The following is a 26588-nucleotide window of genomic DNA, read 5'->3' on the forward strand; positions in this document are numbered from 1 at the left end:
AAGAATAATTAGGGGCCAGAACCGCTTTCCACCAATCACCACTTAAATGATAAACCTATTCATTAAATGATAAAGCTAAATCAGTGCCCTCGATTGCCTGTAAAAAAAGATATTGAGCTAGGCACAGTGGCTCACGCCTACAATCCCAGTAGTTTGGTAGGCTGAGGTAGGAGGATCACTTGAGACCAGGAGTTCGAGACCAGCCTGGGCAATATAGCAAGACTCTGTCTCTACACAAAAAAATCCAAAAATTAGCTAGATGTGGTGGCATACCCCTGTAGTCCAGCTATGTGAGAGGTTGATGTGGGAGGATCACTTGAGCCCAGGATTTTGAGGCTTCCGTTGGCTATGAATGTGCCACTGCACTCCAGCCTGGGCAATACAGCAAGACCCTGTCTCAGGAAAAAAAAGATATAGAAGCCCAGTGCGTGCTGAACCCTTGGAGATAGACTTCAACCCTCTGATCCTCTGATACATCCACACACTGCTGCTCCCACTGTTGAGTTAATGCTTGTTCACTAACCTGTTTGTTCCAGTTGTTCTTGCTTTAATTACATATTTAAGTAAATGTTACATTACATGATGAAATAAGAGTGGAGGAAAAATAACTTCTCTCTATGAAAATAAATTTAATACTTTGGAAAGACTCAAAAAAGGCAAATTAATTTTTTTTAAGATGGAGTCTCACTCTGTTGTCCAGGCTGGAGTGCAGTGGCACAATCTCCACTCACTGCAACATCCGCCTCCTGGGTTTAAGCGATTCTCCTGCCTCAGCCTCCCAAGTAGATGGGATTACAGGCACCCACCACCACACCCGGCTAATTTCTATATTTTCAGTAGAGACAAGGTTTCACCATGTTGAGCAGGCTGGTCTTGAACTCCTGACCTCAGGTGATCAGCCTCCCAAAGTGCTGGGATTATAGGTTTGAGCGACCCAACCTGGACCAAGCTTCCTCTCTTTAAATAGGTGATTTAGGAGTTCAAGGTTACAGTGAGCTATGATCACGCCACTGCACTCCAGCCTGGGCAACAGGCCAAGACTCTGTTTCTAAATAAATAGCTCTGGGCCAGGCACGGTGGCTTGTGCCTGTAATCCGAGCACTTTGGGAGGCCGAGGCAGGCGGATCACCTGAGGTCGGGAGTTCGAGACCAGCCTGACCAACATGGAGAAACCCTGTCTCTACTAAAAATACAAAAAATTAACCGGGCGTGGTGGTGTGTGCCTGTAATCCTAGCTACTGAGGAGAATCGCTTGAACCCGTGAGGCGGAGGTTGCGGTGAGTTGAGATCACACCATTACACTCCAGCCTGGGCAACAAGAGCAAAACTCTGTCTCAATAAATAAATAAATAAATAAATACTTCTGAAGTCCCTTCTAAGTTCAGTTAAGTCCCACATACTGGATAGAGGCAGAAAAATGTGGAAAAAAAAAATGTGCCTATTTAACACAAAGAAACAGTGAGTATTTTAAGATAATCTCCTCCTATGCTAGCTCAGAAACCAAAATTTCGTTAACATCTGCAAACAAATGGAATGTTTAACTTTAGTTTCTATTTTTTTTTTCTTTGACAGTTTCGCTCTGTCGCCCAGGCTGGAGTGCAGTGGTGCCATCTGGGTTCACTGCTGCCTCTGCCCTCCAGGTTCCAGCAACTCTCCTGCCTCAGCCTCCCAGGTAGCTGCAACTACAGGCAGGCATCACCATGCTTGGCTAATTTTTGTATTTTTAGTAGAGATGGGGTTTCACCATGTTGGTCAGGCTGGTCTCAAACTGCTGACCTCGTGATCCACTCGCCTCGGACTCCTAGTTTCTATCTTAAAGGTGGTTTCTCTAATTTCGTCTCAAATTCTGGATGGTACACTACTAAGGGCATAAAATCTTCTGCAGCAGAAGTATAGTAAATAGTACTGCTGAATAAAACTAAACCATACAGTAATTACCTCAAGGAAAAAGATGCTTTTTCTAAGTTATTTAAACAAATAGCTTTTATTTAACTTTTCATAAAATGGAAAAAAAGGAACTTTGTATAAAGTAAAAGCAATGACGCGATAAAGACTAGGCCACATCTCTTTAGAAAAAGAAAAAAAAGGCCAAGTGTATCAGTAGAACTATCTGAAGAGACAAAGGTACAAATGTTCTTTCCCCATTATTGACTCAGAAACCACTTATCTGCAGAAACATGACAGATTGAATTTCCATGGCTAATTAAGAACAAAACAGGTTTGACACCTTTGGGACTTTGGCAGCTGTGATTCTAATTTTGCGTCTCCCACCAATTTACATTCACACACAATGAATGTGACAGTGGTAGTCAGATTAGAGTGATTATTTTGTTAAATACTGAGTTATGAAAGCAACAGGGTCAGAGTAAAGGCAGGTGTACAGAATTTAACCTCTTGAGACACGTCATCTCACAGCCGTAAATACACAAAGTGGCTCTAATAGATGGACAAAGGACTACTACTCTACGTGGTAGACTTCACTGATATTTTCTAGCTATGGGAAGAAACGATAGCAAATTAAGTAGATTTTTATTTTGTTTCTAAAATTAATTCTTTCTTTCTTTTTTGTTTTTTTTGAGACAGAGCCTTGCTCTGTCACCCAGGCTGGCATGCAGTGGCGTGATCTTGGCTCACTGCAACTTCCATCTCCCAGGCTCAAGTGATTCTTGTGCCTCAGCCTCCCGAGTAGCTGGGATTATTACAGGCAGGCACCACCATGCCCGGCTAATTTTTGTATTTTTAGTTGAGACGGGGTTTTGCCATGTTGGCCAGGCTGGTCTTGAACTGTGAGCTCAAGCAATCCACCCACTTCGGCCTCCCAAAGTGCTGGGATTACAGGTGTGAGCCACTGTGCCTGCCCTAAAATTAATTCTCAGAGTGTATGTTTGAAGATTTTGAACTCTGTAATTAAAGACATGACTCCTAAAATGAACAAATCAGTGGATGACAACAGTTAACCCTGAAACAGATCCAAGCATATATAAAAACTTACTAACAAAGGGAGTATCAGTAACCAATTGGGAAACACACTTGTTTGAAAGAAACTCAAATTCACTTTATGCCAAAATAATTCCAGATAAATTTGAATGTAAAAACACATTTTAGCCAGAAAAATACTAGAAGAAAACATAAAATTTTAGTCATAAGTAATCTCAGAAGTAAAAAGACCATTTTATTTTCTGGGTTTTTGTTGTTTTTTTTTCTTAAGATACGAGGTCCTGGTTTTGCTATGTTACCTTTGCTAGTCTGGAACTCCTGGCCTCAAACAACCCTTCCACTTTGGCCTCCCAAAGTGCTGGAATTACAGGCATGAGCCACAATACCTAGCTTAAAAGGACACTGAGGACATTTTAAGCTTAAAACCACTGGAAATATAACAAAGGAAACTTAAAAAGATTTTTAAGGATATTTTTATCCCATGTTTTCTTTTAGTATTTAAAAAAATATATATGGCCGGTCACAGTGGCTCACACCTGTAATTCCAGCTCTTTGGGAGGTGGAGGCGGGCGGATCAAGAGGTCAGGAGATTGAGCCCATCCTGGCTAACATGGTGAAAACCCGTCTCTACTAAAAATACAAAAACTAGCCTGGTGTAGTGGTGCATGCCTGTAATCCCAGCTACTCGGCAGGCTGAAGCATGAGAACTGCTTTAACCCAGGAGGCGGAGGTTGCAGGGAGCTCAAATCGTGCCACTGCACTCCAGCCTGGGTAACAGAGCGAGAGTCTGTCTTAAAAAAAAAAAAAAAAATTCATAACAATAAAAAAGAATATTCTAATATCTGTAGAACAACTAATCACCTTCTTTTTCAACAATGTCTTGGCTATTCTTATCCATTTTCTCTTCCAGATAAATGTTGGAATCAACTTGTCAAGTTACAAAAAAAGAATCCAGTTGGAATTTTGATTAAAGTTATAATAAGTTTGTAGATTAATTTGAGACCAATTGTTTTCTCATCTAGAAACATGGTATCTTTTTATATTATTTAGGACTTTTTTTCTTTAGCAAATTTTCCTGGTTTTCCTCATATTAATTTTATACATTTCTTGCTAAGTAAATTAATTAATTAACTCACTCAACAACTCTTTGTCCGAGGCTCAGAGTGTACAGCAATGAACAAGACAAGTTGCCTGTTCTCATGGAGCCTGTAGTCTAATTGGGACACATAAAAAAGATCAGCTAGTGAGTAGTCCTCTGCAGATAATTAAAATAGGGTTATGTGAAACAGAGATATTGGGTGGCTACGTTAGATTGGGTAGTTAAGAAAGTCCCTCAATATTTCTTTCTTTCTTTTTTTTTTTTTTGAGGCAGAGTCTCACTCTGTCGCCTAGGCTAGAGTACAGTGGCACGATTTTGGCTCACTGCAACCTCCGCCTCCTGGGTTCACGCCGTTTTCCTGCCTCAGTCTCCCGATTAGCTGGGACTACAGGCGCCCGCCACCACGCCCAGCTAATTTTTTGTATTTTTTAGTAGAGATGGGGTTTCACTGTGTTAGCCAGGATGGTCTCAATCTCCTGACCTCGTGATCCGCCTGCCTCGGCCTCCCAGAGTGCTGGGATTACAGGCGTGAGCCACCACGCCCGGCCTCAATATTTCAACTGAGATCTGAGTAGCAAGAAGAATCCAGCTTTGTAAAGCTGCTGGGAGCGGGGATGGCATTTCAAGGAGAGGGAACTGCTAATGAAAAAAAAAAAAATCACTAAGTCTCCTAATAGTTTGATATTTTCTGTTCAAGGAACAGAAAAAAGGCCAGTGAGGCTAGCAGTTAGTGGCAAAGGGGAAAGTGTTATGAAAAGATGTTAGACAAACATTTAGGGGCCAAACAGATGATTCAGGCCTTCATAAGGAGTTTGCATATTATTTTATTTTTTTTGAGACAAAGTCTCTGTTGTCCAGGCTTCAGGGCAGTGGCAGTGGTGTGACCTGAGCTCACTGCAGCCTCTGCCTCCCAGGTTCAGGTGATTCTCCTGCCTCAGCCTCTCCCCCGAGTAGCTGGAACTACAAGTGCACGCCACCATGCCTGGCTAATTTTTGTATTTTTAGTGGAGACAGGGTTTCACCATCTTGGCCAGGCTGGTTTCCAACTCCTGGCCTTAAGTGATCTGCCCGCCTTGGCCTCCCAAAGTGCTGGAATTACAGGTGTTAGCCACTGCACCTGGCCCATATTATTTTAAATGTGATGGAAGCCATGAGTGTATTGAGTAAAAGAATGACTTGATCTGATTTATGGTTTTTGAAAGATCGCTATAGTAGCTAGAGGAAAAAGAATCGCAGAAGGCCAAAAGTGAAAGAAAGATTTGTGAGGAGGCAAGTGTAGTGGTCCAGGTAAGAGGTAATAGTGGCCAGATACGGTGGCTCACACCTGTAGTCCCAGCTACTAGGGAGGCCGAAGCACCAGATTTCCTTGATCCCAGGAGACAGAGGTTGCTAGTGAGCCGAGATAACGTCACTGCACTCCAGCCTGGGTGATGGAGGGAGACTCTGTCTCAAAAAAAGAAAGAAAACAGAACATATTTCTACACAAATGGAAATGACCCAGAAGAGGAGAAATTAGTCTGGGTGTGGTGACACATGCTTAATCTCAGCTACTTGGGGGCTAAAGTTAGAGGATCACTTGAGGTCAGGAGTTTGAGGCTGCAGTGAGCTATAATTGTGCCTGTGAATAATCACTGCACCCCAGCCTGGGCATCATAGCAAGTCCCTGTCTTTAAGATTTAGAAAGAGAAAGGAGAGATTGACAAGGCACAAGCAAGGAGGATAACTGTTGGAGCAGTAAAGCTCTTGAAAAGGAGACAGTATGGAAGATATGGATAGTATCTTGAAAAATAAAGTGGATGAGAAGCGACATGAATAGTGGAAGAAACGAAGACAGTGGGCTATGAAAAATGACGGGAAGACACCAGGGATCAGTTGCTGACAGCATCTCACAGTAGTAGCAGTCTGCATAAATTTTAAAAGAACTTGAGTTTCTGAGGGAGGATGGAAGAGAAGTGGTTTGGAGGTAATATGAGGAGTAGGCCACAGATAAGAATACCTGTGAGAGGAAAAATAACCTCCTGTACTTGAAAAGTTGCAAGGGAGGTAGTTTTGCTAAGTGATAAACCGGGTTTCAGTTGGAATGGGAAGTTGATGGGAACACTTACAGAAGAGGCTAAGAATAAAGGGGAAGTGGCTGATGGCAGATGTTGAAATCCAAAGTGTGAAGTGAAACGGTTAGGATGTTTGGTGAAGAGTGGGATATGGAATCAGAGTGGCTGAAGTAGAGTAGCATGGAGATACCAGAGCAATAAAGGGATGACGCAGATCCCATTGGTTGTGATTGAAGTGGAAAGGATTATAAAGCATGATGGAATTATCTTTTGGTAATCTCTTGGGTCAAACGTGGTGAACGGTTAAGATGAATAATATAGAGCTACACAAACCATTCTTGTTGCAGGTCTTGTGATATGGATTTATTACAATGCTAATATTTCATTTAGGATTTTTGTATTCATCGTTACAAAACAGGGTCCGTAGGTTTCCTTTTAGTGTTCATAACACTTAGGTTTTATTAACAGGGTTATGATCACGTCTCCAAACAAGCTGGGATTTTTTTCTTTTTCAAGCGTTTCCATGCCCTGGAACCATCTGGTCTAGTGCTTTTTAGGGTAATGAATATCTTCGATTATATTTATTTTTATTTAGTTGATCTATTCAGATTTTCTACATTTTCTTGAGCTGCTTTTTCTTATTTATATTTTTATTGGTATAAAGATCTTTTCTATTTGTATTTCTTGTGCCAACTGTATGTACATTCCCCCCATTCCCGTTTCCATACTGTTTTCAGGCCATTTGAAGTTCTCAAAGGTTGTAAAGTACAGATTGATGATGAAGTGGCCAAAAACGGGAGAAGTGAACTTTAAAGCGATTCAACTACAAAACGTATGCTACTGAGCAAATACTAGTGTATTCCTCGCTCTGCGGCTTAATTCCGTGAAAATCAGTGCAAAGGTTTTAGCGTTGGGATTGTGACCGACTCGGTGAAGAGACGGGACGATCACCAAACCGTTAGAGCACTAGGGCTCTTGGCAGGTTTTGTCAGTTATTTTCAAGTGATAACTTGAAGTGATACCGCAGGAATAAAATGCTGTATCCAGACCTGGTCGGAACAAGCACTACCTTTAACAAAAGCTGAAAAGATCTGCTAAGAATTAGTTAGAATACAGCCCTCTTTCGTCTCTGACAATACCTAGTTACGTGAACCGAGACTGTGCAGCTGACGGTGGAAATTTCCCAAATGCTTTTTAAAAACAGAACTGGACTGCCTCCCTCCTCCATTCCCAGTCGGATACGTCCCACCCAGATCCAGTTTAAGGGTGCCGCACTTGTTCCGGCCAGCTCACAATCGCCCCTCGGAAGGGAGGTTTCCCGCCATTTCGCTCAGGAGGAGGGTGAACTCTTCTCCTTTCATTCTCCACTCGCTGGGGGCCCGAGTCCACACCACCTTCCCGGCAAAGGGAGCAGCGGGACGCCAAAGCCAGCAGGCCGCATTAAGAACCCTGGACTGAGCCAAAAGCCTACACAGACCAAGCCGCTCGGAAAAGGATCAGCAACCGCCGACAACCCGGAGGGCGAAAAAGCCCGCGGCGTGGGTGAAGCAAATTGGTAGGTGCGCGGGCCCAGGGCCAGCAGCGGGAGGAGGGAGCGCGGCTGTCGCGGGCGGGAGCGAAGGCGGGGACGGAGGGCGGGCTCGCTCCACTCGACTCCGGATTGGTCGGGCTCAGAGAGCCGGGTGACGTCAGCGGGGGAGAACGCCTGATTTGTGTGGTGGGCGCGGGCGGGCGGGGGAAGCACAGTGCGCAGGCGCAACTGCTTGGCTTCGCTCTCTCCGGCGCTCCGGCCCAGCTCTCGCGGACAAGTCCAGACATCGCGCGCCCCCCCCCTCTCCGGGACCGCCCCCTCCCCTCTCTCGGCGTCGTCGAAGATAAACAATAGTTGGCCGGCGAGCGCCTAGTGTGTCTCCCGCCGCCGGATTCGGCGGGCTGCGTGGGACCGGCGGGATCCCGGCCAGCCGGCCATGGCGGGGCTGTACTCGCTGGGAGTGAGCGTCTTCTCCGACCAGGGCGGGAGGAAGTACATGGAGGACGTTACTCAGATCGTTGTGGAGCCTGAACCGACGGCTGAAGAAAAGCCCTCGCCGCGGCGGTCGCTGTCTCAGCCGTTGTCTCTGCGGCCGTCGCCGCCCGCCCCTGCCGGCGGCGAAGTCTCGGGGAAAGGCCCAGCGGTGGCAGCCCGAGAGGCTCGCGACCCTCCCCCGGACGCCGGGGCCTCGCCTGCACCCAGCCGCTGCTGCCGCCGCCGTTCCTCCGTGGCCTTTTTCGCCGTGTGCGACGGGCACGGCGGGCGGGAGGCGGCACAGTTTGCCCGGGAGCACTTGTGGGGTTTTATCAAGAAGCAGAAGGGTTTCACCTCATCCGAGCCGGCTAAGGTTTGCGCTGCCATCCGCAAAGGCTTTCTCGCTTGTCACCTCGCCATGTGGAAGAAACTGGGTACGTTCCCTGGCTTGTTTGGCGCCCGCCCCTTTTTCAGGCAGTTCAGGGCTTTTATGGCACTAGCCCCGCGTGGGCCCCCGGCACCCAGAGCGCAACCAAAGTGTACATTGATGGAAGTTACCAAACGGTGAAATAGCGCTTTGCTGGGTGGAGGTCCGGGCAAACCAATTGGCCTTGGGGAAGATAGGATTGCTGTCTCCCTGCAACCTCTTCTTGCTTTATTTCCATCCTCCAAGGATCAATGGGAAGCAGCCCTCTCCCTTCCCTGCTTCACTGTGGTGGCAACCAATGAAAACGTGTTTGAAACCTGGCGCCAGATTTTGGCCAAAAGATAAATCGGTGTTGCACCTGGGCCAGGCGAAGGAAAAATTGTAGTGTTTCCTTAGAGAATCTGTCATAATTCTGCTCCTGAAAGTCTTGTCCCTCTCGGTTGCCGCCTACCGGTGGTGTCAGTTCTCCAGATTGACCCGGGATTGCTGGGGTTGGTTGCTGGAGTAAAGCGTAAGCTAGTTTAGAAGGGCTGAAATGTAACCATCCGGCATCTTAAAGTTTTGGAAGGAATTCCGTTGTAATGATGGTGAGATGTTTTTAGGATTATAAACGTGTACTGCTTATGAAAAATAAAAACGCGGAACGTGTTGTTACCTCTTAAACTGGCCCCATGTTAAGGGTGTGCGTTAAATTGTGCTTGGGCTTTCTTTTTGCAGATTGCCTTAGCTGATTGCTTTTAGGTAGTTTTCAACAGTGCCTAGTTTAAATAGTACTTATAAATTGTAAATGCCCATCAAAATAGGAAAAGGCAAGGAATTACTGTATGCTAGAAGGAAATAAAGGTCTTAAATGTCTAAAAATTTCGGTGGAGTTGTAGTTTCATCTAAGTTTTAAATGTTTGTAGAGCAGGCAGGATTTCTGTGCCCGACATATACAGAATAATCTTACAGGATTATAATTGCTTATCTGTTGCAGTGAATAAATGGCATGCATCTTTGTTAGAGCAAAGAAGACAATACTCTCCAGTGGTGGGGAAAAAAACCTTGTTTATGGCAGCATAATAAAGTTGCTTTATTTTCAGCAGAGGGATAGAGACATAGAGAAAAGAGTTAGATTTAGCAAATACAGAACATTTTTAGAAAGGTATTGTCATAGAGTTGTAGATTTAGCCGGTTTCAAAGTCTGTTTTCCATTTGCTTGGCTTTCTGCCAAGAATTAGTTGATTGACTCAAAGACCAACCACTAGGCTTGTTGGAGGCGTTTCCCATCCATCCCAGGGGCCCCTCTTTATGAATGTATTTTGTTTTTGTGTAGGCACCGTAGAACTGAAAGCGCTGTAGGTATTGTAGGAATATGTCATATCATTGACTGCAGGGCAACGAGAAGTCGACAGCAGCACAAGAGAGGAAGACTAGACACAAAGAACTATTTAGAGTTCTGTTTTTTTTGCAGTGTACTTGGAGTAACATGAATTTGCCATGTTTGAACTTTAAGGATAAAAAGTCTTTAAGATATAAACTCCGTTACATTAGTATTTAAATTTTTTTTTTTTTAAGAGACAGGCGGGGGCGGGGAATTGGTGTGGGCGGTCTCACTTTGTTGCCCAGGCTGGGCAACAAGCGATCCTGGGCTCAAGGGATCCTCCCTCCTCGGTCTCCGAAAGTGCTGGAATTACAGGCGTGAGCCACCCTGCCGGACCTTCAGCAGCATTTTTTAATAAAGCAGGGACCATGCTGTTAAATGTAAATATATATGGTTTAGTTTTACATACACAGACTTTTCGAATTAAGCTTTCACTCTTATGATGCATAAAGTTTGGAGCCTTATACTCCAGAAAAATGTTAAAGTTTGTTTTGTAACACAGCTAGACCTCAGACTTCGTCCTCAAAACTTGAAGAAAAAAAAAAAGTATGCTAATTATTTTGGGAGTCTTGACAAAGGAAATGAAGGTTTAAATTTTTTTTTTCAGTACAAATTCTTGGATGGCTCCACATTTTCTAGAAAATAAACTGTAGTTTGTAATCTGCAGGCCAACCCCTTTCCTGTACAGATTCAGCCTCTCTAGTAAATTATATCTGTTACACGAATTTCCATTACATTAGTCTCTACTCATCCTTTTTCAGGGCACATCGAAATATTCCATTTCCATTTTCTTGGATTGTGCCTCTCTCACCCCGACCCCCCAACAAGGGAAACTCGAACAAAAATATATCCATCATGTAAATTCCCAGTCAGTATGTTTTCTTCTGTGAAGACTTCTTTCTTTTGGAATCGAGCACCGTTTTTTCTACTTTGTAGTGCTCATTGGATTGTAGTAGTAGTTCTCAAACTTTTTGCTCTCAGAACCCTTTATACTCTTATTGAGTACTCTAAAGAGTTTTTGTTTATGTGGGCTACATCTTCCAATATTTACTACATGAGAAATTTAAACTTAGACAATTTAAAAATATTTCTTTAAAAACAAACTTATATTTTTATATGTTTTAAAGAAATGCCACTTTTTTTCCCCAAATAAGAAATAGTGGTGGGAGGAGTGGGATTGTTTTACATTTTTGCAAACCTCTTTTAATGTCTAGCTTAATAGAAGACAGCTGAATGTCTGGGCGAGGTGGCTCACGCTTGTAATCCCAGCACTTTGGGACACCAAGGCAGGCAAGTCACCTGAGGTCAGAAGTTTGAGACCAGCCTGGCCAACATGGTGAAACCCTGTCTCTACTAAAAATACAGAAATTAGCCAGGTGTGGTGGTGCATCCCTGTGATCTTAGTTACTCGGAACCCTGAGGCAGAGAGAATTGCTTGAACCCGGGAGACGGAGGTTACTTTGAGCTGGGATCGTGCCACTGCACTCCAGCCTGGGTAACGGAGTGAGACACTGTCTCAAAAAAAAAAAAAAAAAGCTGAATTATATCCACTTCTGCACTCAATCTCTTGTGCTATTTGGTTGAAGTGTCTAAAGAAAAAGCAGCCCCACACACATATGTAGTAGGAAAAAGGAGAAATACTGTATTAGTCTTTTCAGATAATTGTGGATATTCTGCACTAAAATAGTAGCTTTTTTTTTCCCCCAGAGAAAGGTGGAAGAAAAGTAGTTTCTTAAAGTTAGTTGAATTGGAATTTGAAACCTTAGTAATGAATTTCATACTTAATACATTAAGATTCATTGGTCTGTTTTGTACTTTGAATAAATCTCATCCATGTGTGATTTTTGTGACATAGTGCATTAGCTACTTGGAAAGTAAAGGTTCACTCAGTTAAGAACATCCTCTGAATAGTAACACATTTCATTATACAATATCAAAGAAAATCATGTTTGTTAATATCACTGATCTCATCAGAAAAGTCTTTAAATATTGGGAAGCTATCTAGTTCACTGTTGTGGATACACATTTTCCAAAATGTATTTTTCAAGCAACAATTAGAAATGTATCGTTGACAACAAATACTGTCAGTTTTTCTTGAAGTGAAAAACTCACTTTGTTCATGTTGAAGATGTACACCAAATGCCCAAGTTTTATTAACACAGTCTCTCAAGTAAAGATGATGGTCGATGAATAGTGTGGCTTATTCATTACATGACTCAGACAATCAATCACAGGTGCTTTTCCTGTAGTATGTAACAAAAGCCTGTTTTTATATAGTCTCCTTTTTGTCATGTAGAATATTAAAAAGATGTACATGGTAAGACACTGTTGCTATAAAAATAAAAAATGAGCCTAGCATGATAGCATGTGCCTGTAGTCTCTGCTACTCAGGAGGCAGAGATGGAAGGATCGCCTGAGCCTGGGAAGTTGGGTTACAGTGAACCATGATGGAGCCTGTGCACTCAGCCTGGGCAACAGAAAAAAAAGTAGATATTCATGGGTTGAGAATTAATAAAATTAATTTTTGTTGTGTCATCAAGGATATTCTTTTTTTAATTTTAATTTTTGTTTTTTTGAGACAGTCTCACTATGTCACCCAGGCAGGAGTGCTGTGGCACAATTTCAGCTCACTGCAACCCCTGCCTCTAAGGTTCAAGCGATTCTCGTGCCTCAGCCTCCAAGTAGCTGGGACTTGGAGGCGTGTGCCATCATACCCGGCTAATTTTTGTGTTTTGTTTTGTTTTTTTTTTTTTTTCAGTAAAGACGGGGTTTCACCATGTTGGCCAGGCTGGTCTCGAACTCTTGACCTCAAGTCATCCATCTGCCTCGGCCTCCCACAGGCGCGAGCCACCACCCCTGGCCAGGAATATTCTTAAGTGAAATTAGCTTGCTTTTTTTGGACTGTAAATAGGTAGCTGTGAAGAATGCAGTGACTAATAGCTCAGTTTGGTGCCACTGCCTTGACTCCTGCCAAGGCACCAGCAGTTTACCAGCCATTGCTTTCTACCATCAGTACAAGTGTCAGCACAGTGAAAAGGGCAAATAAACTCTTATAATTATTGTGAAAATAGTTTTGGCCTTATAGAATCCCTATAAAGATTACACAGACCACTGGGAGATTCTAGTCTGCTATAGTATCTGCCTGTCAGCTAAATCTTGAGGTCTTTGGGGCCAGAGATACTGCCTTACTCATCTTTAATCGTTTTAGGATTGACCACATAATACCTTGCCCAAAGTAACTGCTCAACAACTAGTTGAGTTTAGTTGAATTTCTGTTGAGTGTAAACAAACAAATGGACTTTCTTCTTTTTTTAAATTAAAATTTCTCCCTTTAAAAAATTGTGCTAAAATACAGATAACATAAAATTTATACCAAGTTGGGCGTGGTGGCTCACGCCTGTAATCCCAGCACTTTGGGAGGCCAAGGCGGGCTGATCACCCGAGGTCAGAAGTTTGAGACCAGCCTGGCCAACATGGTGAAACCCCGTCTCTATTAAAAATACAAAAAAATTAGCCGCACGTGGTGGCGTGTGCCTGTAATCCCAGCTACCGGGGAGGCTGAGGTGGGAGAATCATTTGAACCCGGAAGGCAGAGGTTGCAGTGAGGTGAAATCATGCCATTGCACTCCAGCCTGGGAGAAGAAGCGAGACTCTGTCTCAAAAATAAATACATAAATAAAATTTATACCATTTTAGCCATTTTTAGATATATAATTTAGTGGCATTAAGTGTATTCATAATGTTGTACTACCATCACCACTATTAATTTTCAAACTTCTTCATCAGCCCAAATAGAAACTCTGTGCCCATTAAATAATATCTCATTGTGGACCCTTTCCCAGCTCTGGTAAACTCCCCATTCTACTTTGTACTGCTATGAATTTGACTATTCCAATACTCCATTTAAGTAGAAAAGTGTTCTTTTGTGTCTGACTTATTTTACTTAGAGTATCTTTAGAGCTCATCCATGTTGTACCATGAGTCAATTTCTTTCCTTTTTAAGGCTGAATAATATGCCATCATATAGATGTGTGCATGCCACATTTTGTTTATCCAGTTTTCTGTTGATGGACATTTGGGTTGTTTCCACTTTTTGGCTATTGTGACTAGTGCTGCTGTGAACATTGGTGTATAAGCATTTGTTTGCATCCCAGTTTTTCAGTTCTTTTGTTTATGAACCTATAAGTGGAATTGCTGGATCATATGGTAATTCTGTGTTTAACTTTTTTTTTTTTTTTGAGACGGAGTCTCACTTTGTTGCCCAGGCTGGAGTGCAATGGCACAATCTCGGCTCACTGCAAGCTCTGCCTCCCAGGTTCACACCATTCTCCTGCCTCAGCCTCCTGAGTAGCTGGGACCTCAGGCACCTGCCACCACACCTGGCTAATTTTTTGTATTTTTTTTTTAGTAGATACGGGGTTTCCCCATGTTAGTCAGGATGGTCTCGATCTACTGACCTCATGGTCCACCCACCTCAGCCTCCCAAAGTGCTGGGATTACAGGCGTGAGCCACCCTGCCCAGCCCCTATGTTTAACATTTTAAGGACTTGCCAAACTGTTTACATAGCAGCTGTACCATTTTACATTCCTACCAGCAATGTATAAAGGTTCCGATTTCCCCATATTCTAATACTTGTTAACTTTTCCATTAAAAAAGAAAAAGCATTCTAATGAATGTGGACTATCTTACATTTTAAAATTATACCTTTTCTATGTTACTGAGCCCTTCTTGAATTATTTGGTTAGTGTTAAACTTGACCTCTCTGTCTTTCAAATTTTAAAAATGGCTTATTTTTGTCTTGAGGTAGCGATTTGGTAAATACAGTATGGAATGAAAGAATATGAATATATATATATAATAATTATTATTTTTTTTGGTGATAGGGTCTTGCTCTGTTGCCCAGGCTGGAGTGTAATGGCATGATCAAAGGTCCCTGCAGCCTTGACTTCCTTGACTTGAGGAATCCTCCTGCCTCTGAAGTAGCTGAGACTACAGGCATGCGCCCAGCTAATTTTTTTTTTTTTTTAATAGAGACAGGGTCTTGCCGTATTGCCCAGGCTGGTTCCTTACCCTGGGTTCAAGAGGTCTTCCCAGCTTGGCCTCCCAAAATGCTGTTATTTTTATTTATTTATTTATGTTTTGAGATGGAGTCTTGCTCTGTCGCCCAGGCTGGAGTGCAGTGGCCGGATCTCAGCTCACTGCAAGCTCCGCCTCCCGGGTTCATGCCATTCTCCTGCCTCAGCCTCCCGAGTAGCTAGGACTACAGGCGCCCGCCACCTCGCACGGCTAGTGTTTTGTATTTTTTAGTAGAAACGGGGTTTCACCGTGTTAGCCAGGATGGTCTCGATCTCCTGACCTCGTGATCCACCCGTCTCGGCCTCCCAAAGTGCTGGGATTATAGGCTTGAGCCACCGCGCCCGGCCCCAAAATGCTGTTATTACAGGCATAAGCCACCACATCCAGGCCTGAATATATTCTTTACTAAAAAGTCATTATTTTTCTTTTATCTTTATTCATGATCATAAGTTTTAGGTTATGCCTAATTTATGTTTATTCACATATGTATGTTTACTGCCCTTTTATTATGCTTGCCTTCTAAGAAATAAGTTTTTTTGGCCAGTCACGGTGGCTCACGCCTGTAATCCCAAGCCCCTTGGGAGGCCAAGGTGGGCGGATCACGAGGTCAGGAGATCAAGACCATCCAGGCTAACCCGGTGAAATCCCGTCTCTACTAAAAATACAAAAAATTAGCCAGGCATGGTGGTGGGTGCCTGTAGTCCCAGCTACTCGGGAGGTCGAGGCAGGAGAATGGTGTGAACCTGGGAGGTGGAGTTGGCCGTGAGCTGAGGTCGCACCACTGCACTCTAACCTGGGTGACAGAGCGAGACTCTGTCTCAAGAAAAAAGTAGAAATAAGTTTTTTTGTTTTGTTTTGTTTTTGAGATGGAGTTTCGCTCTTGTTGCCCAGGCCGGAGTGCAATGGCGCGATCTCGGCCCACTGTAACCTCCGCCTCCCGGGTTCAAGTGATTCTTCTGTTTCAGCCTCCCGAGTAACTGGGATTACATGCATGCGCCACCACACTCGGCTAATTTTGTATTTTTAGTAGAGACGGGGTTTCTCCATGTTGGTCAGGCTGGTCTTGAACTCCCGACCTCAGGTGATCCACTCGCCTCAGCCTCCCAAGGGGCTGGGATTACAGGTGTGAGCCACCGTGCCTGGCAGAAATAAGTTTTAAAGTTTGTATAGGCTTTTTTAGGTTTACTTATTGGAAATAATGTTTTCCTTGTCCCTTCTTTTGATAGTTTAATGAAGATGGTGAACGAAGTGCAGTTTTTAGCTGTGTATCCTAGTCTTACCCAGAGAGTCAATAGAAAGATGACATTCTGTTGAAATAAGAGAAGTGTGATCTCTGGTGTGATTACAGGGAATTAGCCACAGTATTTGTAAAGGAAGATGAAATACAAAAGTTTCATTTGTTAACTTGGACTGAAGATTTAGAGCATTCATTTTAAAAGAGTATGACCCAGGGAATCATGAAGAAGTTAGTCTTAACCTAAATTGTTGGTTCTAGATTTGGCATTACTTTAATTTAAAATGGAAAGAAACCAAAGTGAGGAGAGAGAAATAATTGAATTTGGAGAAACCTCTTAAACCATAGAATTTTAAACGTTTATCTTGTTTTAGGTTGGTTGTTCCCATTTTTTCACTGTTAAGGATCTTCACCTTCTCATAAATTACACGTTCTGAAAGAGTTGTGTGCCATATTAACTTATCAAGTTCAAATTTATTTTTTCATCAGTCATTACTTTTGATCCGTATTAGGTAGTCTCCAGAATTGATATCACTTAGAGAAAAAAGAAGCAATTTAAATTCTAATTAGTTTCTATATTATGCAGGTAAAACTAGATTTCTTTGAATCTTTATATTATGAAATATTCAAAAAGGTGTAAAATGATATAATAAACACCCATCCATAACTCAGCTTAAAAAATAAAACATTACCAGGCCGGGCATGGTGGCTCACTGCTGTAATCCCAACACTTTGGGAGGCTGAGGCAGGCGGATCATGAGGTCAAGAACATGATGAAACCCAGTCTCTACTAAAAATACAAAAAATTAGCTGGATGTGGTGGCACACGCCTGTAGTCCCAGCTACTTGGGAGACTGAAGCAGGAGAATTGCTTAAACCTGGGAGGCAGAGGTTGCAGTGAGCTGAGATTGCGCCACTGCACTCCAGCCTGGCAACAGAGCGAGATTCTGTCTTAAATAAATAAATAAATAAATAAATAAATAAAATAATAAAACATTACCAATATAGTTAAAGCCCCTTCTCTCTGTTTTGTATTACATCTTTTTCAGTCTCCATGAGAGGCAACTGCTTCTATATTCAGTGTTTATCATCCTCACTATTTTCTTTATAATTTTATTATGTATATCTTTAACCAATATACAGTACATTTTGTATTTTGTTTGTTTGTTTTTTAAGACGGAGTCTTGCTGTGTCTCCCAGGCTGGAGTGCAATGGCGTGATCTCAGCTCACCGCAACCTCTGCCTCCTGGATTCAAGTGATTCTCCTACCTCAGCCTCCCCAGTAGCTGGATTACAGGCGCGCACCACCACGCCCAGCTAATTTTTTGTATATTTAATAGAGATGGGGTTTCACTGTATTGGCCAGGCTGGTCTCGAACCCCTGACCTTGTGATCTACCCGCCTTGGCCTCCCAGAGTTCTGGGATTACAGGATACAGGCGTGAGCCACCGTGCCCAGCCTGCATAGTTTTTATAACTTATATATGACATCTTACTATATGTACAGTATCGTCACCCCTTATGTGGTTTCACTTTCTGCAGTTTGTTAACCTTGTTCAGTGTTGAAATATTAAATACAAAATTCTAGAAATAAACAATTCATAAGTTTAACTTGTGTGCTGTTGGGAGTAGCATGATGAAATCTTGTGCCATCCCACTGTGTCAGCCCTGGATGTTAATCATTTCTTCGTCCAGCATATCTACGCTGTATATGCTGCCTACTTGTTAGTAGCTTGTTAGTCACTTAGTAGCCATCTTGGGTGTTGGTTATCAGATCAACTCTTATGGTATTGCAGTGTTTATGTTCAAGTGACCCTTATTTTACTTAATAATGGACCCAAAGAGCAAGAGTAGTAATGCTGGCACATTGTTATATTTGTTTTATTTTATTAATGTTGTTAACCTCTTACTTTGCCTAATTTATAAATTGCATTTTATCATAGATATGTACGTATAGGAGCCGGGCACAGTAGCTCACGCCTGTAATCCCAGCACTTTGGGAGGCAGAGGTGGGTGGATCATGAAGTCAGGAGATCAAGACCATTCTGGCCAACATGGTAAAATACTGTCTGTACTAAAATACAAAAAACTAGCTGGGCATGGTGGTGCGCGCCTATAGTCCCAGCTACTCTGGAGGCTGAGGCAGGGGAATTGCTTGAACCCAGGAGGTAGAGATTGCAGTGAGCTGAGATCGCACCACTGCACTCCAGCCTGGCAACAGAGTGAGACTCCGTCTCAAAAAAAAAAAAAAAAGAAAAAGATATGTATGTATGTATAGGAAAAAACATAGTATATATAGGGTTTGGTACTATCCAAAGTTTCAGGTATCCTTTGTGGGTTTTGGAACATATGCCCCTGGGATAAGGAGGTACAACTCTATTCTTCTGGGTCTTTCTTTTTTGGTTCAGTATCGTATGTGATTTCTTCATGTTGACACACGTAGCTCTAGTTCGTTCATTTTCACTTACGGATAGTATAAATATACCAATATTGTGCTCATCCATTGTATCCTTGAAGGATATTTAGTTTTACAACTATTTATAATTAAAAACAATGATGTTTGGAATATTTCTGTACATGTCTTTGGTTGTTGTTCAAATATCTGAGGGGTTCTCTGAGAGTCCAAGTTTGGCAAACTAAAGCCTACAGGCCACGTTGGGCTACCACCAATTTTGGTAGATAATTTTTTTTTTATTGGAGCACTGCCAAGATCATTTGTTTATACAATGTCTAACTGCTTTCACACTTCAACAGCAGAGTTGAATAGTTGTGACAGATACCATATGTTTTGCAAAGCCAAAAATATTTCTCTAGTCTTTTATAGAAAAGGTTTGCTGACCCTGCTCTAGTGTACTAGGGGAACAATTGCTGGGTCATGGGGTATGTATATCTTGGACCTCACTAGATATTGCCAAATTGCCTTCCAAAGTGTTTATACCTGTTTATTCCCCTGAAGAAGTGTAGGAGAGTATCATTCTTTCACCTTCTTGCCGATACTTGAAGTGGTCTGCATTTTATGGTGGTGAAATTGTATCTTATTGTGGTTTTGATTATCATTTCTTTGATTATTCATAAGATTGAGCACCTTTTTATTTTTTGAGGAGTCTCACTCTGTTTCCCTGTTGCCCAGGCTGGAGTGCAGTGCCTCGATCTCAGCTCACTGCAACCTCTGCCTCCCAGGTTCATGTGATCCTCCTGCCTCAGCCTCCCAAGTAGCTGGGATTACAGGCATGCACTGCCACCCCAGCTAATTTTTCTATTTTTAGTAGAGTCAGGGTTTCACCATGTTGGCCAGGCTAGTCTCGAACTCCTGACCTCAAGTGATCTGCACACCTCGACCTCCTAAAGTGCTGACATTACAGGTGTAAGCCACCATGCCTGGCCATGTTTTCTTTTTATGAAATACTTTTTAATTTTTTTGCCCATGTTAACATTGAATTGTTTTCTTGCTGATTTGTAGAAAATTTCTTTATGTATTTTGTGGGGGTTTTTTGTTTTGTTTTTTGAGTTTTTTTTTTTTGTTTGTTTGTTTGAGATAGGATCTTGCTCTGTCACCCAGGCTGGAGTGCAGTGGCGATCTTGGCTCTGCCTCCCAGTTTCAAGTGATCCTCCTGCCTCAGCCATTTGAGTAGTTGGGATTACAGGCATGTGCTACAATGCCTGACTAATTTTTGTGTTTTTTGTAGAAATGGGGTTTCACCATGTTGGCCAGGCTGGTCTCGAACTCCTGGCCTCAAGTGATCCAACTGCCTCGGCCTCCCAAAATGCTGGGATTATAGGCGTGAGCTACCGCGCCTGGCCCATAATTGTTTATGTATTTTGGATACTAATTCTTCGTTACAGACGTAGCAGGTATCTTCCAGTTTTTAGTGTGTCTCTTCACTTTGTGATGTTTATTAATGAACAGAAGACCTTAAACTTATGTAATTTTATTAATCATTTTCTTAATATCTTATGTTTTTAAAGATGCTATTGTGTTCTCTTCTAAGAGGTATACAGCTCTGCTTTCACAATTAAGTCCTCCTATCATTTTTGTTTTTGTCCTTTACATATGTGCTGTCCAATTGACTGCAGTACACATGTAGTCAGTGGTTACATGTGGCTATTTAAAAAAAAAACAAGTCGGACGCAGTGGCTCATGCCTGTAATCCCAGCACTTTGGGAGGCCGAGATGGGTAGATCACGAGGTCAGGAGATCGAGACCATCCTGGCCAACATGGTGAAACCCCGTCTCTACTAAAAATACAAAAAAAAAATTAGCCGGGTGTAGTGGCGGGCGCCTTTAGTCCCGGCTACTTGGGAGGCTGAGGCAGGAGAATGGCATGAACCGGGGAGGCAGAGCTTGCAGTGAGCCGAGATCGTGCCCGGCGACTGAGCAAGACTCTGTCTCAAAAAAAAACAAAACAAAACAACAAAACAACAGATTTATAGAGGTATAATTGACATACAATAAATGGTACACATTTAAAGTATACTCTTTGATAATTTTTGACATATGTGCATGTCAAACCATGATCACAGTCAAAGCAATAAACATCTATCATGCCCAAAAGTTCCCTTGTGACCATTTGTAATTATCCCATATTCTCCAATCTCCATTTCTAGGTAACCACTGAGCCACTTTCTGTCCTGTACATTATTTTTTCTGTAATTTTATATACAGTCATATGTTGCTTAACAACAGGGATATGTTCTGAGAAATGTATCTTAGGTGATTTCGTGTTGGTGTGTGAATATCAGAGTGTACTGACACAAACCTAGATATCATATAGTCTACTGCACACCTAGATTGCTCCTAGGCTGCAAACCTGTATGCAGGCGGTATGGTATCATTGTTAACTTTCTGATTTTGATGGGATTGTAGTTATGTAGGAGAATCTCCTTGTGTGTAGGAATTAAATACTAAAATATTTAAAATTGATGTGATTTAGTGGTTTACACACTATTGCTTAAAGAAAAAGAAAATAGAATTATTCTTGCAAAAAAGGAAAGGTAAAGCTGAAGATATAAGAAGATCAGAAACCTGGGTACTTTTAGGAATCTAGGCAGCAGTTTCATCAGGGTCCTGCTGCTCGATGTGTACCAGATAACAGTCTGTTTTTTTCAGTGAAGAGAATAAATCAGAAATAGCAGCATTTGGAGTCACCATTTGGTTATGATAATTCACTGTCATTTTCCAACAGCTATCAGACTTTTGCAGTGGTCAGACTATATAATAGGAATAGATAGGATTTACCACCCCTTCTTCTTTCATGTTTTACTGGTGGCAGGAATCTTTGTTATTCTTTGAAGGATGCAATAATGCTTTTAAATTACTATTTTGGAGTAGAGTCTCATTGTTGGGGTGCTCCAAAGTCTTGCACTTGGCCTTTTCTACCATAATAGGCTTCCTAACCTATCCGTTAAGAGCTTTGAGGAGAAGCTATTACTTTTTGTCCAGCTAGTTGATATTCCATACAGTCTGTGGATATGGGGGAAGTGTGTACTATTTAATACTAAATAGTATTACTGTTTAAATAAGCCCTTTAAATAAGGGCTAAAGTGAAAGCAGTGTAGCCTTTTTTTTCATTTGGACTATTTCTTTAGAAAAAAAATTCTCAAAACTGAATTATTTGCTTAAACAATGTACACCTTTTGATGGTTGCCAGTAAGTATTTTCAAATTGCTTCCCTGAAGGCTTTACATCTCCATACTACTTTGGAATATGAATTCTGTAAGAACTCTTAAGTGATTGAGAGTATGTGCCCTATAGTTGTACCGCCTATGTTCGAATTCCAGCTTCTCCACTTACTACCTTTGTGACCTTGAGTAAAACTATTTGCACCACGGTATCCTTACCTATAAAATAGAGATGTTATAACAATGTATTGGTTTTTGCCTTTTTGACATGTGTATTTTCTTAAGAAAAGTTTCCTTAGGCTGCGTATGGGGTATGGTGACTCACACCTCTAATCCCAACAATTTGGGAGGCTGAGGTGGGCAGATTGCTTGAGCCCAGGAACTCAAGACCAGCCTGGGCAACATAGTGGAACCCCGTCTCTACAAAAAATACAAAAATTAGCTGGGCGTGGTGGCGTGAACCTGTAGCCAGCCCCAGCAAACCCAGCTACTTGGGAGGCTGAGGTGGGAGGATTGCTTGAGCCCAGGAGGCAGAGGTTGCAGTGAGCCAAGATTGCGCCACTGCACTGCAGTCTGGGTGACAGAGTGAGACTCTGTCTCAGGAAAAAAAGAAAAGAATACTTAAGTAAGAGTTAATATACTAGATGATGCTGTCTTTTAATGCACTCCTAGTTTTATGTCATTAAAAAAATTAAAATAGAAAATAGAAAACAAATACCATAATTAAGGAAGACAACATAAAAATATCAGTTCCTTAATATATAAATTTAGTGCAGTTTCAATCAGAATCTCAAGAAGGTTTGTTTTTTAATTTTGCAAGTTGCTACTAAAGTTCCTTTGGAAAAGTATGTGGGAGAATTTTCTTTTTACTTAGTATTATTATTATTACTATTTTTTGTGGAGACAGGGTCTTAGACTGGTTTTGAACTCCTGGGCTCAAGCTATTCCCTCCTGCCTTGGCTCCCAAAGTGCTGGGATTACAGGTGTGAGCCACCGTACCTGCATCTCGCTCCCTCTTTTTTAAGAGATAAGATCTCTCTATGTTGTCCAGGCTGGCATATAGTAGCTATTCACAGGTTCAATCACAGTGCAGTATAGCTTCTAACTCCTGGGCTCAAGCATCCTCCTGCCTCAGCCTCCCAACTAGCTGGGACTGCAGGCATGAGCGACTGCACCCAGCTTTGTAAAGATTAATTTTTTTGTTTTTGTTTTTTTTGGAGGCAGAGTCTTGCTCTGTCACCCAGGCTGGAGTGCAATGTCATGATCTCGGCTCACTGCAGCTTCTGCCTCCCAGGCTCAAGTGATTCTCCAGCCTCAGCCTCCTGTAACTGGGATTATGGGTGTGGTGGCACACAACTGTAATCCCAGCTACTCCAGAGGCTGAGGCATGAGAATTGCTTTAACCTGGGTGGCGGAGGTTGCAGTGAGCTGAGATTGAGCCACTGTACTCTAGCCTCGGTGACAGAACAAGGCTCTGTCTTAAAAAAACAAACAAAAAAAGCAACTAAAAAGAAAAAGAAGGCCAGGTGCAGTGGCTCATGCCTGTAATCCCAGCACTTTGGGAGGCCAAGGCGAGCAGATTTCTGGAGGTCAGGAGTTGGAGACCAGCCTGGCCAACATAGTGAAACCCTGTCTCTACTAAAAATACAAAAACATTAGCCCGGTGTGGTGGCACATGCCTATAATCCCAGCTACTCAGGAGGCTGAGACAGGAGAATCACTTAAACCCAGGAGACAGAGGTTGCAGTGTGCCAGGATCATGCCACTGCACTCCAGCCTGGGTGACAGAGTGAGACTCCGTCTCAAAAAAAAAAAAAGAAAGAATTGAGGGATACTTAAACTACCAATTATTAAAAAGTACTATAAATAGATTAGTAGGATGAGTTCAGAAATAGATCTAAGGCAAAATGTAGCATATAATAAAGGTGACATTTGAAATGAATAGGGAAAGTAGGAATTAGTCATTTTTAGGTCATTGCAAAATTATTTGTATACTGTAGGTAAATTTTGTTTTATTTTCTTTCTTTTACTCTTTTTTTTCTTTAAGAGACTGAGTCTTGCTCTGTTGCCCAGGCTGGAGTGCAGTGGCATGATTATAGCTCACGGCAGCCTTGAACTCCTGAGCTCAAGTGATCCTCCTACTTCCTCCTCTGAAGAAGTTAAAACTAACAGATGCATGCCACCACACTTGGTTAACTTAAAAAGTTGTTTGTTTGTTTGTTTTTCTTTTTTTTTGTAGAGACAGAATGTGTCTATGTTTCCCAAGCTGGTCTCGAGCTCCTGGCCTCAAGTGGTCCTCCCGCCTTGGCCTCCCAAAGCACTGTGAATGCAGGCATGAGCCACTGTACCCTGCCAAATTTTGGTTTTTGAATGTGCTTTAGATCTCTTTCTGAGAGTTCACCTCATTTATTCATTCACATTTATTGTAGTAGACTTTTTTTCTTTTAAATTTACTTCAGTTTGTTTAAAAAGAAAGGGTATAGCCAGGCACAGTAGCACATGCTTATAGTTCCAGCTGCTTGAGAGGCTGAGGCAGGAGGATTGCTTGAGCCCAGGAGGTCAAGGCTGTATATGTGATGATCACACCTGTCAATAGCCTGCACTCCAGCCTGGGCAACATATTGAGACCCTGTCATTAAGAAAAAAAAAATAGAAGAAAGGGTTTTATCAAAAGCTAGTAAACACCCAAAATACTTGAAAGGGTTGAAGAAACATACAATATACTCGAGGCTGAGCTTCTAGGAATAACGTCTGTAACCAGATTGCAAACTGGATGGGCGATGGAGCTGTCTTTGTTGTGATTTCTGCTGGCAAAATTGATACCTTCTCTCTGCTTTTTTTTTTTTTTATTTTAAATATTGTAAAATATAGCATATGTATAGAAAAGGTCATAAAACATAAATGTACACTTTAATGAATAATTGTAAACTGAACACCATCCAGTTAGGAAAGATAACATTGTCTGCACTGCAGATATCTGTATGTCTTTTCTAATCTCATATTTCTATCTCCCCTTAAAAAGACCTTCCTGACTTTCATGATTAGAGTTCTGTAATGGTGTACTTGTTTTTCTTAATAGTTTTACCACTTTTCTCTAAACATGATGTTTGTTTTTGAAGAAAATCATGCTGTATGTATTCTTTTATCATGTGCTTCTTGTGAGATTCTTACGTGTTTTATGTAGTATTGTCCATTTTCATGTTGAACAACTTGGGCTGTTGCCCATTTTTAGCCCTTATTAACGATGCTGCTTTGAACATTCATATGTAATTTTTAATTATTGTTTTAGAGACAGGGTCTGGCTGTATTTCCCAGGCTATAAACTCCTGGTCTCAAGCGATCCTCCTGCCTCACCCTCCTGAGCAGCTGGTACTACAGGCACGTACTACCATGGTTGACTCATGTATTTGTTGTATATGTATGTTAATTTGTGGTATACACCTAGGAGGTAGTAAAGAGTATACGTATCTTTACCTTTAATAAGTAGAGCCTAAATGTTACCTGAAATGTACAGTTTCACAGTAGTTGATGATAGTACATGTTGCTTCATTTTCTTGACCACAGTTCGGTTGCTATTGTCAGACTAGTCTTGTAGTTATGCAGTGCTATCTCATTGTGGTTTTAAATTAGTATTTCCCTAATGATTAAAGAAGCTGAATACCTTTGCATATTTTGTGGCTGTTTGGATTTCCTGTTTTGTAAAAGACTTGTTTAAGCTTTTTGTCCATTCTCCCATTTGGGTAGTCTGTCTCATTGATTTGATTTGTAGGAAAATTGTATATATTCTGGATGCTTTTCCTTTGGCGCATATGTGTGTGTATCCTCTTCCCTTCTGTGAGTTGTTTTTTCATTCTAATAATGGTATCTTCTGAAGAACAGATTTTTTTAGTGGCTTTTAAAAAAGATGTACAATGTGATTGATGATTTTATATATGTATACATTGTGAAATGATTGTGACAATCAAGTTAATTAACACATCTGTCACCTCACATAGTTGTCTTTTTTTGGTGGTGAGAACACTCAAGATTTGTTTTCAGCAAATTTCAAGTATACAAAATAGTATTATTAACTATAGTCTCTGTGTTGTACATTAGATACTAACAACTTACTCATAATGGAAAGTTTGTGCCGTTTGACCAACATCTCCCCACTTCTCGCAACTCCTAATCCCTGGCAACCATCCTTCTGCTCTTTCCTTCTGTGACTTTTTCTTTAGATTCCACGTATAAGTAAGATCATACAGTGTTTATTTTTTCTGTGTTTGGCATATTTCACTTAGCATCCTTGTGTTGCACATGGCAGGATTTATCTCTTGCTGGATATTAGATTGTCTACATATCTTGGATATTTTGAATAATTCCGCAGGGAGCGTTGAGGTACACGTATCTCTCTGAGAGACTGATTTCATTTTTTTTGGATATAAATTCAGAGGTGCAATTCCTGAGTCATATGGTACTTCTATTTTTAGTTATATTTTTAATTCTATAATATTGTCCATAATAGCTATGCCAGTTTACATTTCCATCAGCAGTGTACAGGTGTTCTCCCTTCTTCACATCCTGGCCAGCACTTGTTTACTGTTTACTGTTATCTTTTTGATAATAGCCATCCTAATATGTGTGAGATTATATCTTTTTTTTTTTTTTTTAATGAGATGGGTCTTCTTGTTCTGTTACTCAGGCTGGAGTACAGTGGTGTGATCCTAGCTCACTGTAACCCCAGACTCCTAGGCTCAATGGATCCACCTGTCTCAGCCTCCTGAGTAGCTAGTACTAC

The 26588-nt window shown here is 41.7% G+C and overlaps 1 protein-coding gene across 1 annotated transcript in view; it reads left to right on the forward strand.

Annotated features, from left to right (window-relative positions):
* The first annotated feature begins 7819 nt into the window (after positions 1 to 7819).
* PPM1D (protein phosphatase, Mg2+/Mn2+ dependent 1D) overlaps positions 7820 to 26588 on the forward strand; it is a 69344-nt gene continuing 50575 nt past the window's right edge. Inside the window, exon 1 of the mRNA XM_031657489.1 lies at positions 7820 to 8526. Coding sequence (XP_031513349.1) covers positions 8055 to 8526 — 472 coding nt within the window. The 5' untranslated portion in view covers positions 7820 to 8054. The remainder of the gene's footprint in view (positions 8527 to 26588) is intronic.

This window comes from Papio anubis, chromosome 17 (assembly GCF_008728515.1).
Source record: "Papio anubis isolate 15944 chromosome 17, Panubis1.0, whole genome shotgun sequence".
Lineage (NCBI taxonomy): Eukaryota > Metazoa > Chordata > Mammalia > Primates > Cercopithecidae > Papio > Papio anubis.